The sequence below is a fragment of the Ochlerotatus camptorhynchus genome, unplaced genomic scaffold (assembly GCF_037179485.1).
Source record: "Ochlerotatus camptorhynchus isolate MF236.1 unplaced genomic scaffold, CSIRO-AGI_Acam_v1.1 ptg000550l, whole genome shotgun sequence".
Classification (NCBI taxonomy): Eukaryota; Metazoa; Arthropoda; class Insecta; order Diptera; family Culicidae; genus Ochlerotatus; species Ochlerotatus camptorhynchus.
The window spans coordinates 1,549,806-1,563,457 of NW_027041033.1; the positions used below are offsets into that span (position 1 = coordinate 1,549,806).

The window sequence follows — 13,652 nt, forward strand, 5'->3', positions numbered from 1 at the left end:
TCTTTTTGCAGGAAATCTTCAAAATCGTCATCAATCTTCTACTCAGCGTGCGCGCAGCTAGCCACAGCAAAACACAATCTTTTTTGCATCGTAGGTAGAGTCGTCCCCCTCGGTCATTCGTGACTTTTCCGGGGTGAGATTTGAACTCGTGAATTTGGCGTGAGTGATATGGATGCTAACCAATTAATTAATTAATTTAGCTTTATTTAGGATGCTAACCACTACGACAGGGTACTTACTTACCAATCAGGCTAAGGCCTTGTTGTCCTCTGCTGTCCGAAGAAGTCGTCTCCACTCCATTAGATCCATGGCAACACGGAACATTAGATCCATGGCAACATGGCAACATTTATTCTGCGAAGGGTCCGCAGGTCGCCTTCTACTTGGTCGATCCACTTTGCTCGCTGCGCGCCTCTTCTTCTTGTTCCTGTTGGGTCGCTTTCTAGAACCATTTTCACTAGGTCGTCGTTCGGCATTCTTCCGACGTGCCCAGCCCACCGTAGTCGCTCAATTTTTGCAATGTGGACGATAGATGGTTGGTCGGTAAATGCTGGGTAATGCGCAATGCAAATCCCATTGAGATCACTAGCCGGCCGGGAACTGTGAGCAATCTTGGAAAGATCGGGTAACCAACCCCGGTGGGAACTTTGGTCATAGGCTGACAGAGAAGGAGGGTTTGCTTCGGCAAGCTTGAGCGTCTGTTCTCCAGGAGGAGCGGCTCACAACAGCGTCTGTTCCCCATGTTAGGGGCGGCTGATCTACGTCCGAGTGCCAGTGAAGGACTCTAAGCACAACTGTGCACCCTGGTCCTCCGGAAAGTTAGGAGGTGGGTGTCAGGCCCTGCGAGCCAGCCGTAAAAAAACATTGCAACGGAAAATCAGCAGGAAAGGAATACGAACCGAGACTAACTCTCAATTTCATCGGAAGCACCCGAATAATCGCCAATCTACTGAAGGACCGCAGATTCGGTATCGTAGCGCTGCAGGATGTGTGTTGGACAGGATCCATGGTGCGAACGTTTAGAGGTAATCTGATGAGCGCAATGCAGAAGCGCGTGATCGATTGGTGGCTGATCGACGAAAGAATGTGTAGGTTGAGGATCAAGGGCCGATTTTTCAGCTTTAGCACAATCAACGTGCACAGCCCTCACTCCGGAAGCACTGATGATGACAAGGACGCATTTTACGCGCAGCTTGACCGCGAGTACGATCGCTGCCCAAGCCACGACGTCAAGATCATCATAGGAGACCTAAACGCTCAGGTAGGCCAGGAGGAGGAATTCAGACCGACGATTGGAAAGTTCAGCGCCCACCAGCTGACGAACGGGAACGGCCTACGACTCATCGATTTCGCCGCCTCCAAGAACATGGCCATACGTATCACCTTCTTCCAACAGAGCCTCCACTATCGTTACACCTGGAGATCACCACAGCAGACGGAATCGTAAATCGACCACGTTCTGATTGATGGACGGCACTTCTCCGACATTATCGACGTCAGGACCTATCGTGGCGCTAACATCGACTCTGACTACAACCTGGTGATGGTTAAACTGCGCCCAAAACTTTCCGTCATCAACAATGTACGGTACCGACGCCCGCCACGGTACAACCTAGAGCGACTGAAGCAACCGGATGTCGCCTTAGCATACGCGCAGAATCTCGAGGCAGCGTTGCCAGAGGAGGGCGAGCTCGATGTGCCCCCTCTAGAGAACTGTTGGAGTACAGTAAAAGCAGCCATCACCGACGCAGCCGAGAGCACCATCGGGTACGTGGAAATAAGTCGACGGAATGAATGGTTCGACGAGGAGTGCAGAGCGATTTTGGAGGAGAAGAACGCACGGTAATGCTGCAGCATGGAACCCGACAGAACGTGGAACGGTATAAACAGAAGCGGAAACAGCAGACCCGCATCTTTCGGGAGAAAAAACGGCACCTGCAAGAAGCGGAGTGCGAGGAAATGGAACTGCTGTGCCGTTCCCAAGAAACATGGAAGTTCTACCAGAAGCTCAACGCATCCCGCAACGGCTACGACAGTGCAGCAGAGGACGGAACTGACCCAACTCCCACGCTGAGGGAAGTTAAGGATGCCATTCAGCAGCTCAAAAACAACAAAGCAGCTGGTAAGATTGGCCCAGAAAAGTTGGCCACCTGCCTGCACCGGATGATAGTCAGGATCTGGGAAACAGAACAGCTACCGGTCGAGTGGAAGGAGGGGGTAATCTGCCCCATTCACAAGAAAGGCGACCATTTGAAATGTGAGAACTTCAGAGCGATCACCATTTTGAATGCCACCTGCAAAGTGCTACCCCAGATCATCTTCCGTCGTCTATCACCTAAAATGACCGAGTTCGTGGGAAGTTATCAAGCCGGCTTCATTGACCGCCGATCGACAACGGACCAGATCTTCACCGTACGGCAAATCCTCCAGAAATGCCGTGAATACCAGGACTTGAAGGCGGCATATGACATCATGGAAAATCATGGACGAGAACGGCTTCCCTTGGAAGCTGATCAGACTGATCAAAGCAACGATGGATGGTGTGCAAAACTGCGTAAGGGTTTCGGGTGAACTATCCAGTTCATTCGAATCTCACCGGGGACTGCGACAAGGTGACGGACTCTCATGCCTACTCTTCAACATTGCTCTAGAAGGTGTAATGCAACGAGCCGGGCTCAACAGCCGGGGTACGATTTTCACGAAATCCGGTCAATTTGTGTGCTTTGCGGACGACATGGACATTATCGCAAGAATATTTGGAATGGTGGCAGAACTATACACCCGCCTGAAACACGAAGCAGCAAAGTTCGGACTGGTGGTGAGTGCGTCAAAAACAAAGTACATGCTAGTAGGTGGAACCAAACATGATAGGATTCGTCTAGGAAGTAATGTCACGATAGACGGGGATACTTTCGAGGTAGTGGAGGAATTCGTTTACCTTGGATCCTTACTGACGGCTGACAACAATGTGAGTCGTGAAATACGAAGGCGCATCATCAGTGGAAGCCGTGCCTACTACGGGCTCCAGAAGAAACTACGGTCAAAAAAGATTCACCCCCGCACCAAATGTACCATGTACAGAACGCTAATAAGACCGGTGGTCCTCTATGGACACGAGACATGGACTATGCTCGAGGAGGACCTGCAAGCTCTCGGAGTTTTCGAGCGACGTGTGCTAAGGAAGATCTTCGGTGGTGTGCAGGAGAACGGTGAGTGGCGGCGAAGAATGAACCACGAGCTCGCTGCAATCTACGGCGAACCCAGCATCCAGAAGGTGGCCAAAGCCGGAAGGATGCGGTGGGCAGGGCATGTTGCAAGAATGCCGGACAACAACCCTGCAAAGTTGGTGTTCGCTACTGATCCGGTTGGCACAAGAAGGCGTGGAGCGCAGAGAGCACGATGGGTGGACCAGGTAGAGCGTGATCTAGCGAGCATTGGGCATGACCGAGGATGAAGAGCGGCAGCCGCAAACCGAGTATTGTGGCGTACTATTGTTGATTATGTCTAATCTTATAGCGAATTCGTTTATTATTCAGTTCCAACCTGGATCGGGTATCAAGATTTGGTCTGCTTGTTTTCTGACAAACGTCAGTTTGATCGTTTGTTTTTAAAATCCAGCTCAGGTTGAGGTTCGCACTGACAAAAAGTTCGGTTTCGCACCCGATAATAAACGAATTCGCTATTAAATGTGATGTTGTACAAATAAATGTACACAGCAAAAAAATAATTTTGATATCACATCAAAGTGGATGCACTACAATCATGTTGAAAATTTCATGTAATTTTTATGACCACATAAATAAACAAATGCAGTAAAAGCAGCGTAATGTCAGTTCATGCATTGTATTAATGATAATTTCGTCCTTTTTAGCAAGTAATATTACACCATATTTTCGACATGATTGTAGTGCATCCACTTTGACGTGATATCAAAATTATTTTTTTGCTGTGTATGTATGTGTGTATGTGCGATGGATGGTTCTCCCAGCAGCTGGTGCAATTCGTGGTTCATCCGCCTCCTCCACGTTCCGTCCTCCATCTGCACTCCACCGTACATGGTACGCAACACCTTCCGTTCGAAAACACCACGTCCTCCACGAGCATAGTCCAGATCTCGTGGTCGTAAAGGACCACCGGTCTAATCAGCGCCTTGTAGACAGTCAACTTCGTGCGGCGGCGAATTTTATTCGACCGGAGCGTCCTTCGGAGTCCAAAGTAGACACGATTCCCTGCCATAATGCGTCGTTGAATTTCTCTGCTGGTATCATTTTCGGCGGTCACCAGTGTGCTCAAATACACGAACTCATCGATCACCTCAATTTCGTCACCGTCAATCTGAACTCGGGGTGGGAGGCTAACATTATCTTCCCTAGATCCTCTTCCTTTCGTGTATTTTGTCTTTGATGCGTTGATGGCAAGTTTAATCCGCCTAGCTACAGCATTCAGTCTGATGAAAATCATAAGATTAAGAATGGCAGCAGTGGCCCGATGGTAGTGGCCGGGTAGTATCATTGTAGGTTCAGCGATCGTGATGGTGGTAGGTCTTGCTAACAGTGCACACGGGATCGTGGCATGCACAAACACCAGAGATCGCTGGAGGCCCCAGGAACGTCGACCATTCTTTAACGCACCAAGTGAAAAATTTCATAGTAGGGTAGAGTACTATGAAATATGTCACTCTGTGCGTTAAAGAATGGTTGAACAACATCCAGTAATCAGTAAATCAGAATCTCACTTTCTCATCTCAAAACGAAGAACAACCATGAATTTAATTGCATAACATTCCTCCAGCCATGTGTATTTTCCATTTACAAAGTAATATTCTCTGCATTTCCATTATGACGCGGTGTAGCTCCACATCATAACCGAAACTAGAACACGAATCTGCGATGGGACACTCGAAGTAAAGCACTCTATTGCTCCACTCCACAGCGCAGCGCACAGACAGTAGTTCTTCATTTCTTTTAATTTCGTTACATTTTGCATACACATCGCCCGCCAGCTTTCATAGCTCCCAGCCATTCCGCAGGACGGAGTGCCAACATCATCGTCGTCGTCGTCTTCGTCGTGAATGAGTAACATTTGCATTTGGCAAATAATTTTAATTTCAATCGTTATCTCTCTGTTTCAACACGAGCAATAGGGTTACTGTTCGTGTTTTGGACCCATGCTTCCATGGATCCAAAATAGATACGCTTGCCCCATGCTAGACGAACCTCACATCCTAATGCATATTTTTTCCCTTTCTGTGTTTTACAATTACAGCTCGATCTGCAGCTACAGGACGAGTCGGGCGGCGATATCAGCAGTTTCATAACGAACGGCGAATGGGAACTGTTGGGTAAGTCTTCGCCGGCGAGTTTCATAATCACTGTTATCATTATATTCTTTCATTTTGATGATACAACGCAGTGAAGAAAACGGATTTTTCCTTGCATTTCTTTCTTTTTTTTGCCGAGAACAATTTCCTGCTGGGCGCACTTCGGCTTTCCTTCGCTTTGATCAACTGCTGCGCAACAATCGGGACCGGAAAATTATAACACAATGGCGTAGGGAAAAAAACGTGGAATTTTACTCAAACATCAATGTGAAAGTTTCACTCCCTTCTGACGCCTGCACCGGAGGGGGAGGGGCTGTGTGATCGAGGGAAGTAAACGATGAAAGTTGTATCGTTTATTTGAGTTTCGCTAGGGAGGGATTTTTTTTGTATTCGGTTGAAAGTTACCAGCACTCTATGGCGGCAGTGGCAGCTGTAATAATAACTGCAATAACTGGCGATAATGGCTAACTGAGAGGTGTGCTTTTTTTCTCGCCTTACTGTGATTTTATTGAAGTTCAATCGAGAGCAGATTGTTTGCATCGGTTAGGCTTGGTGTGATTTAATTTTGCTTTCGGAAACAAATACAAAACACTACCCCATTAGACTGATGCAAAATTTGAAATTTTCGCTCCACAGTGCTTAAGTGTGGTTCCAAACCCGGTCCTGATTAGTCTCCCAAAATTTAAACTCATTTGGTAATAAAAGTTGACTAGTAGATTGCGCAGCCTTTCAGCTACCGTAACCAATTACGCTTCGTGTAAAAGATTCATTCGATACACCATCTTATTCTTTAGTGCAAGCAATGGAAATATTTACCTTATTTGACAAAACTCAGGTAATCATGACGTTTGATTATTGAAAATAATTTTAATGAAGAAAAGAGACCTACTGCTGTCATGATTAACTGAGATTTATCAAATAATGCAAATATTTACACCGATTGCATCGAAGAATTCCAGACAAAGGTGCAAGGAGCTATTGTCACCCAGCTCGAAGATTATAACCAGCCTATGATCCGGTGGAGTAAGTCGTACGATGGGTCTTTCCAGGTTGAGCCTCAATCGGTTCTATCGGCTGCTAGTTCAACGCTCATCGACGGTTTCGCTTTACATGGCATTACGCAGATCAATGGTGTATTGAATAGGAACGCTCGATTTCTTGACCTTGTTCTGTCTAAAGAAGCTGCAACTCTGGCATGCTACGTTTCGGAAGCCATAGATGCAGACCACCCTGCTTTAGACGTCCTGGTGAACCTCCCAGTGCCAATCGTTTTTGAGGATTGTTCCGAAAATAATCGTACACTGGATGTTGCGATTAGTGCTGCTATTTCCGGTATCGACTGGCGATAGAATTAGCTGGATGTGTTGACGATGCCGTTGAATATTTCAATCAAATGGCTATCATGGCTGAATTTGTACCTATTGCCCGCCCCGCACCAAAGCCACCGTGGTCTAACGGTCACATGCGTCGACTGAAACGGTATAGGGCTAAATCGCTACAAAGATACTGCCAACATCGTTCGTACATTACGAAGCAGGAGTTCAACCGCAAAAGTAACGAGTATAGAAAATACAACAGATTCCTGTATCGACGATACGTCTTCCGTACGCAATCATCTCTTCGCAGAAATCCAAAGCGTTTCTGGTCGTTTGTAAACTCTAAAAAGGACGAAGTTTCATGCTTAGAGATATCCCAATTAAGCAAAAAGCTATCAGTTTGCCCTTGTAATAAAAAAAATTTGCACGTTGCGGCATAATTTTCCTGGCCTATTCTCGACATTTCGTTCAAAAGTAGATTTTATGTAGTTGAAGATGCTAATTTCAAATAACAGACTGTAGTGGTAATTTTTATACGATAGATAGAGTAGATGAAAGTATAGAGTTGCTAGTTCCGTACGGCAGTGCCGTACTCTAACGGAACTATCAACTCTATACTTTCATCTACTCCATCTATCGTATAAAAATTACCACTACAGTCTGTTATTTGAAATTAACATCTTCAACTACATAAAATCTACTTTTGAACGAAATGTCGAGAATAGGCCAGGAAAATTATGCCGCAACGTGCAAATTTTTTTTATTACAAGGGCAAACTGATAGCTTTTTGCTTAATTGGGATATCTCTAAGCATGAAACTAAATCAAAATGCAATAAAAACATTCTAAATCGACAAATCCTTTTTACAGAGTTGGTAGATAACATATTTAGCTTTAGCATGCAAGTTGTTACAGCAGTTGTCATGCTTTCAGTTTCAAGATACGAATATTGTAAAACAGAAATTACCTGCAAATCACTGAATTTAGTTGAAGCACCTCTAAATCAACACCGATTTTTTTTTCCAACTTAAGGACAATAATTTTGATTGGCCGGTGGGATCCGGAAATGTTTTGTAAAAACGAACTAGACTCCATATGCCTAACACGAACGCACGACCCCCAACTTTCCTTTAGTTGTTATACAAATCTCCACCACATATTCTCATTAACCTTTGCGTGCCTAACGTCTAAATTTGCATGGATTTCAAAATGCAATTAGCTCTAAAACCATAATTACTCAATCTTTCAATTTCTCAATCAATCAGCTATACCGACGGTGCACGTTCCGGTGCATGTTCCGGTGCCCCCGAGGAAGTGTCCAATTCTCGACAAGAACCAAAACCCATCGTGTGACATATCAAAATTAATGATTTCACAAATCATGGCCGGTAATGTTCTTAATGTGAGTCGAAGGTCACACTAGGTCTCCCGGGAATGTTTCGGTGCCCTCAGGCTAGTGGACAATTCTCAACAAGAACCGAAACCCGTCGTACGACATATCAAACTTCATGGTTTTTCTTAACTCAGCGGGTAATGGATTTATTGATATGACACGTTCACATTGGCCACCCCCGGTATCCTCGGAGAAGTGATCAATTTTAAAAAACCGGTCGTATGACACAGTACAGTTCATCATTTAAAAAGGTACAGTTCATCATTTAATAAGGTTGGCCTTATTGACAGTCAACGGTCACACAAGTTCCCTCGGGCATGTTCCGGTGCCCCAAAGAAGTAGCCAATTTTCGACAAGAACCAAACCCGTCGTGGACAATTCCCGATTAGAACCACAACCAGTCGTGTGTCATATAACATTTTATTGTGGTAATGGTCTTATAGTGAGTTCACGATCGGATTGCCCTTACAGGGCATGTTCTGATGACCCCGGGTAAGTGGCCAATTCTCCACAATCTAATCTAATCTAACACCAACACAATAAGTTCTTGAAAGCATCCTGGAAAATGATGGATATACCTCCATAATTTTTCTTGTCTATTTGGTATACGTTTCACATCGAAGATGCGTCACACATATCAAAACGGCCAGGCATTTAAGGGGCAAGATGATTCAGAAAACATCGGGCCAGTTTGAATCGAAGATTTAAACACGATGCTTCAGAATCCAATCCAGAATCAAATAAATGGATCGTACCGTACGTTCCGATTTTGGTAATTATATAATTGGTTGGTCGTTGGAAGCATCAACGCTAGAAAGGTTAAGTGATGCTCCATTTTCTTCTGACGGTTGGGACATGAGCACTAACTCTTGTCCTAGCCTTATATGGTTTTTGGCTATAGCGTCATTACTCGCTTTCTGAAAAGATAATTGGGAAATGAAAAGGAGAAAGACAAAGGGAAAAGGATTATGTAAACTCTATGAACATAAAAAATATTTTTGAATTATACAGCATAGAAATGCATAACGGCGGTGGTCACTACCCGAGTCTTGTCACTATTATCAAGTAACAAGAACTAAAATGTGATCCTTTGATTACTGGAAAATTCTGATTCCCCAGTTTGAAATTATCACGACTAGGGTTCGCACCACAAAAAGGTGATCCCCCAACGTTACTGGTTTGAAAAGATAAAAAAATAACAAAATGCAACGAACTCACCAAGTTTAGCCAATTGAACCTGAAGGCAGCTTGACATGTGTTGATGTAGAAGTCCAAATTGTAGACGAAGCTTGATGCCATAAACTAGTTCAGTCTTCCCTCGATTTGAGATAAAAAATGATCGGATGTATGTAGTCGATTTTTGATGCACACTTGGAAATAACTTATTTACACGTAAAGTGGACCCTACACGATTGTTTTTATTGACAATAATCGTATTGTCAATACATTCTATATTGACGTCAATGTATCGGTATTGACAATATTTCTTTATTCACATGATCAATATAATTGTCAATAATTCCTCTTCTTGTCAATATATTGATACGTGTGGGGTTCGCTTAACGGAATCCATCTTTGACACAAAAGATGAGACGTAAGCAAACATGTCGTACCCCGAGACTGAAAACTTCGTTGCACGACGAAGAGTACGTTTGATTGAGCTATATTTCGCATCTGTTTTGACCCAAATTTATGTCAAAATTGACGCTCGTATATGTCGCTCTCAGAGCATCTAAATTTACATAAATTTGTCTAAGTGTATGTGCATTGGCAAGCATTTTCATGGCCAATTGTCAGGTTCAGCGCTGCGACTCAACGCTGAGACGAATGATGGAACTAATGGTGGGACGAATGATGGGACGCCTCATGGAGGTTCTACTTGACTTCGGAACAGCTTCTCAACGGGAAATAACAGAGAGGTAGAACTAGATACAATGAGATGCAGCTCTCGCAGGACTTCTTCTGTCTTAATGAACTCGCTGACAAACTAGAAATTGTCTCCTGGGCCTGGATTTGACCAGATCAGCAACCGACTATAGATAATAAAAAAAAAACTCCACGAAAAACAAAAACAAACGTCACGTTCGATCACACGCACAGTCTACTCCTTCTCAAATCGTGAGCACATCATCAACCTCAAACATGGAGGAACAAAGTACAAACTGACAAAAAACGATAAAAAGAACGATCTCACCAAGTCTGCAACAAGACGATCCACTTGATCCACAATGATCCACTTCTTGACAGGAACCAACAAATACCATTCCGGTTCATCTGTCTGAAATTCCACGAGTAATGTTCTTCTTTGATAGGTTCAGCGATCCGCCATACCTCCATCATAATATCGGGAGGTCAGCCCTTATGAAGACGATCCAATTTGAGTATCACTGCTCAGACTTCATGGTTCAGATTCACACTTCACAAACTTCAGATCTCTATTTGCCTGACTTCTAGTTGTGGAGCCAAGGTCTTGATACCCTTAAAAAAAATCTGTCAAGCAGCACCCAAGTAGAGAAAAAAAAATTAGAACCGCAAAAATAAACGTGATGTTCGTTCACAAGCACAGCCTGCTATCTTCGTAAGTGGCCAATTCTCCACAAGAACCAAAACACGTCATGCGACATATCAAACTGTTTGATTTTGCTGAACTCGGCCAGTAATGGTCTTTTTGAGAGCCCACGATCCCATTGGCCCTCCCGGGCAGTTCTCGACAGTAATCGTCTTAGACAGTCAACAGTCCCATTAAAATGGCCCTCCTACTGCCTCCAGAAATCTTTAGGCGTGTTAATTTTCCCTATATCAACAGTGAATTTTCCATCACTCACGTGATTATGCCGCACAACTGAACTTTTAATAAATGAACTTGAACATTTTTTCCACTGCACAGCTCCTTATTAAGAAACATAAATGTCGTCATTTTCTTCCTCCTCTATGTCTGATTCAAACAATTCTGGCTCCGCTGAAGCATCATTTTCTACGTCACAATCTACTTCCGCTGATACAATGATATTCTCACAGTCAGAACTACCCAACAAACAATTCAAAGTCACAAATAAGCATCCATATTGGTGTAAATGGTGTATAACAGTATACAGTGCTGAATAAAAGATTATGTCAAATTATGTGTTGAAAAAAGCTCATTGAGATCGCCTTTATTCCGCTGTTTGCTCTGATATTATTAATTTACTTATTGAAAGCTTTATAAACCTTGACTGTCTTCCTGGTTCAGAACCAGAAGTTTGATTTAATAACAAATTGAGTAACTGTAATTTGCACAGAATTGACGCTTTAATTCGACTGTTTTCAATTGATTTAATAAAATGCTTTGTCTTAAATGTCTTATAAATGTTTTCTAGCTCCATTATTAGATTCTTTAATTGCTTTACAATATTTCTGTGTAATAATAGCTCTTATATCACTATGCGTTCATGTTTTAATTGCATGCTTTGTAAATGCTATATAAACGATGTATTAGATTCTTTATTCCACAACATTGGTCAGTCTAACAACAAGATGAAATCAGTACAGTTGTGGTTACTGTTTCCGCTTTCCAAGTAAAAGGTCGCGAGTTCAATCCCAAGCTCAACCCTTTTTTTTAATTTGTGCTCTAGATCGTAATCATCGATCACATCTCTCAAGACAAAAAAAAATCATTGATTTAGTTTAATAAATAACCCAGCATCCTTTCCTTGGAAATTGGAGAAGTGAAGAGGTAGAATTAGTCTCATGTTTGCAATAAAATTTCTAATGAATGAAAACAATCACTGAAGAAAAGACAACTCTGTCTGCTGTCTGTCTCTACCGTTCTTTATTTTCGGGTTATTTTTACTTCAGTTGAATAATCGCTTAATAAATGTATATTAGTGTCTGATTTTTGAATGCTACTTCACATGAGAATCCAAGTGTATACGTCATCACTGTTTAGGGAAGCAATATATCCAATAAACTAATTGCTGAATAATAAAAAATCGTGGGGTTGGGGCCTCCATTAGCTCAATCGGTAAAGGCGCAGCTACAAAGCAAGACCATGCTGGAGGTGGCTGGGTTCGATTCCCGGTGCGGTAAAGGAATTTTTCGGGTTGGAATATTTCTCAACCAGCGCTGCCATTTATACAGATTTATCTGTATTATACAGATTTTTTAATCTTAACACAGACCCGATACAGAATACAGATTTATCACAGATTTTTAAATTACAATACAGATTTATACAGATTTTTATAAAATGCTTGAGAAAAAAAATCTATATCAAAATAAGTTATCAAGCAGTTCTCACTAATATCAATATATGTTATAATTTTGATATTCTTCGCATATCTTTTAGCTCTCATTTTTGTTCTGTTAGCCATCAACTCCATCAAAATGAAATCAATTTGAGTTATCAGGAATAATGAAAACAACATAATTCTTGTTTTCATTTTGTTCTCACCCTCTGCTCTGGAACCTATCAAATTTCCATCGACAATTAATCATGTTATGGTGTTTTTGACAGCATTCACAACCAGAGGACCAACCGATTTCGGATGCATATGGAGCTGGTTGTAAACGATTTGAGATTGTATGGGGATTTACAGTATTAATTGAATATTTCCAATATAAGCATGTATGTTAAATACAAGAAAAGTGCCCGAGCACATTAAAATGGTACAAATACAAGTACTCGTAAGCATTTTACTTGCATTGAACATGTATTTCGTAAGAAATTGCGGATGTTCTGATATTCTCCATACTGCAAAAATGATTTTTCCAGCACTGGCGGGGCGACATCTATCGACTTTTCGGTGTAACTACCACACAAATGATGTAATTAATCGTATTCATCTATATTAAAAATATCAAATATTTCATCTATATTAAAAATATCAAATAGTAATGAACTCGTGCACTTTTTTGCATTTAAAACTGCTTATCAGGAAGATAATGAATAGAAACTAAAATCTCCATACATTTTCAAACGGCTTCATATCACTCTTATAAATAAGTACGGACGATATCACAAATGGCGCAATTATATCCCGTATGGTTAGTACGATAGCCCGAATAGGTGGTTAAGCACTTTTTATGGTTATTTTGTATTTACTGTATTTGTAAAACAACAAAACATGATTAATTAAGAAAAAAAATCGTCAATACAGAAAATACAGATTTTTTAATAGAGTGGATACAGATTTTTTATAAAACCACCTGGCAGCTCTGTTCTCAACTTCCCTGGGCATAGAGTATGATTGTACCTGCCACACAATTATACTAATGCAAAAATGGTACAGGCATCGAAAGCTTTCAATTAATAACTGTGGAAGTGCATCTAATTAATTAATTAATTTAGCTTTATTTAGGAGGCTTTCAGCCTTAGGCTGGTTCGCCTCCGACCGGAAGTGCATCTAGAACACTAAGTCGAGAGCACGCAATAAGCTAATAATGCCATACGCAATAAGCTTGAAATGCGAAAAAGAAGAAGAAGAAGAAGAAGAAGAAGAAGAAGAAGAAGAAGAAGAAGAAGAAGAAGAAGAAGAAGAAGAAGAAGGGGTTGTGTACAAGACACAACCGCACCGTTGACGTAGACTACATTAAGGTGATACTCTCAGGAAGCCTTAGCGTGAAACTTCAAAGGCACAAATGTCAGC

At 42.2% G+C, this 13,652-nt stretch overlaps 1 protein-coding gene across 1 annotated transcript in view; it reads left to right on the top strand.

The window, feature by feature from the left end:
* LOC135713327 (neuronal acetylcholine receptor subunit alpha-7-like) overlaps nucleotides 1-13,652 on the top strand; it is a 727,825-nt gene that overhangs the window by 646,545 nt on the left and 67,628 nt on the right. The window contains exon 6 of the mRNA XM_065236431.1: nucleotides 5,266-5,341. Coding sequence (XP_065092503.1) covers nucleotides 5,266-5,341 — 76 coding nt within the window. The remainder of the gene's footprint in view (nucleotides 1-5,265; nucleotides 5,342-13,652) is intronic.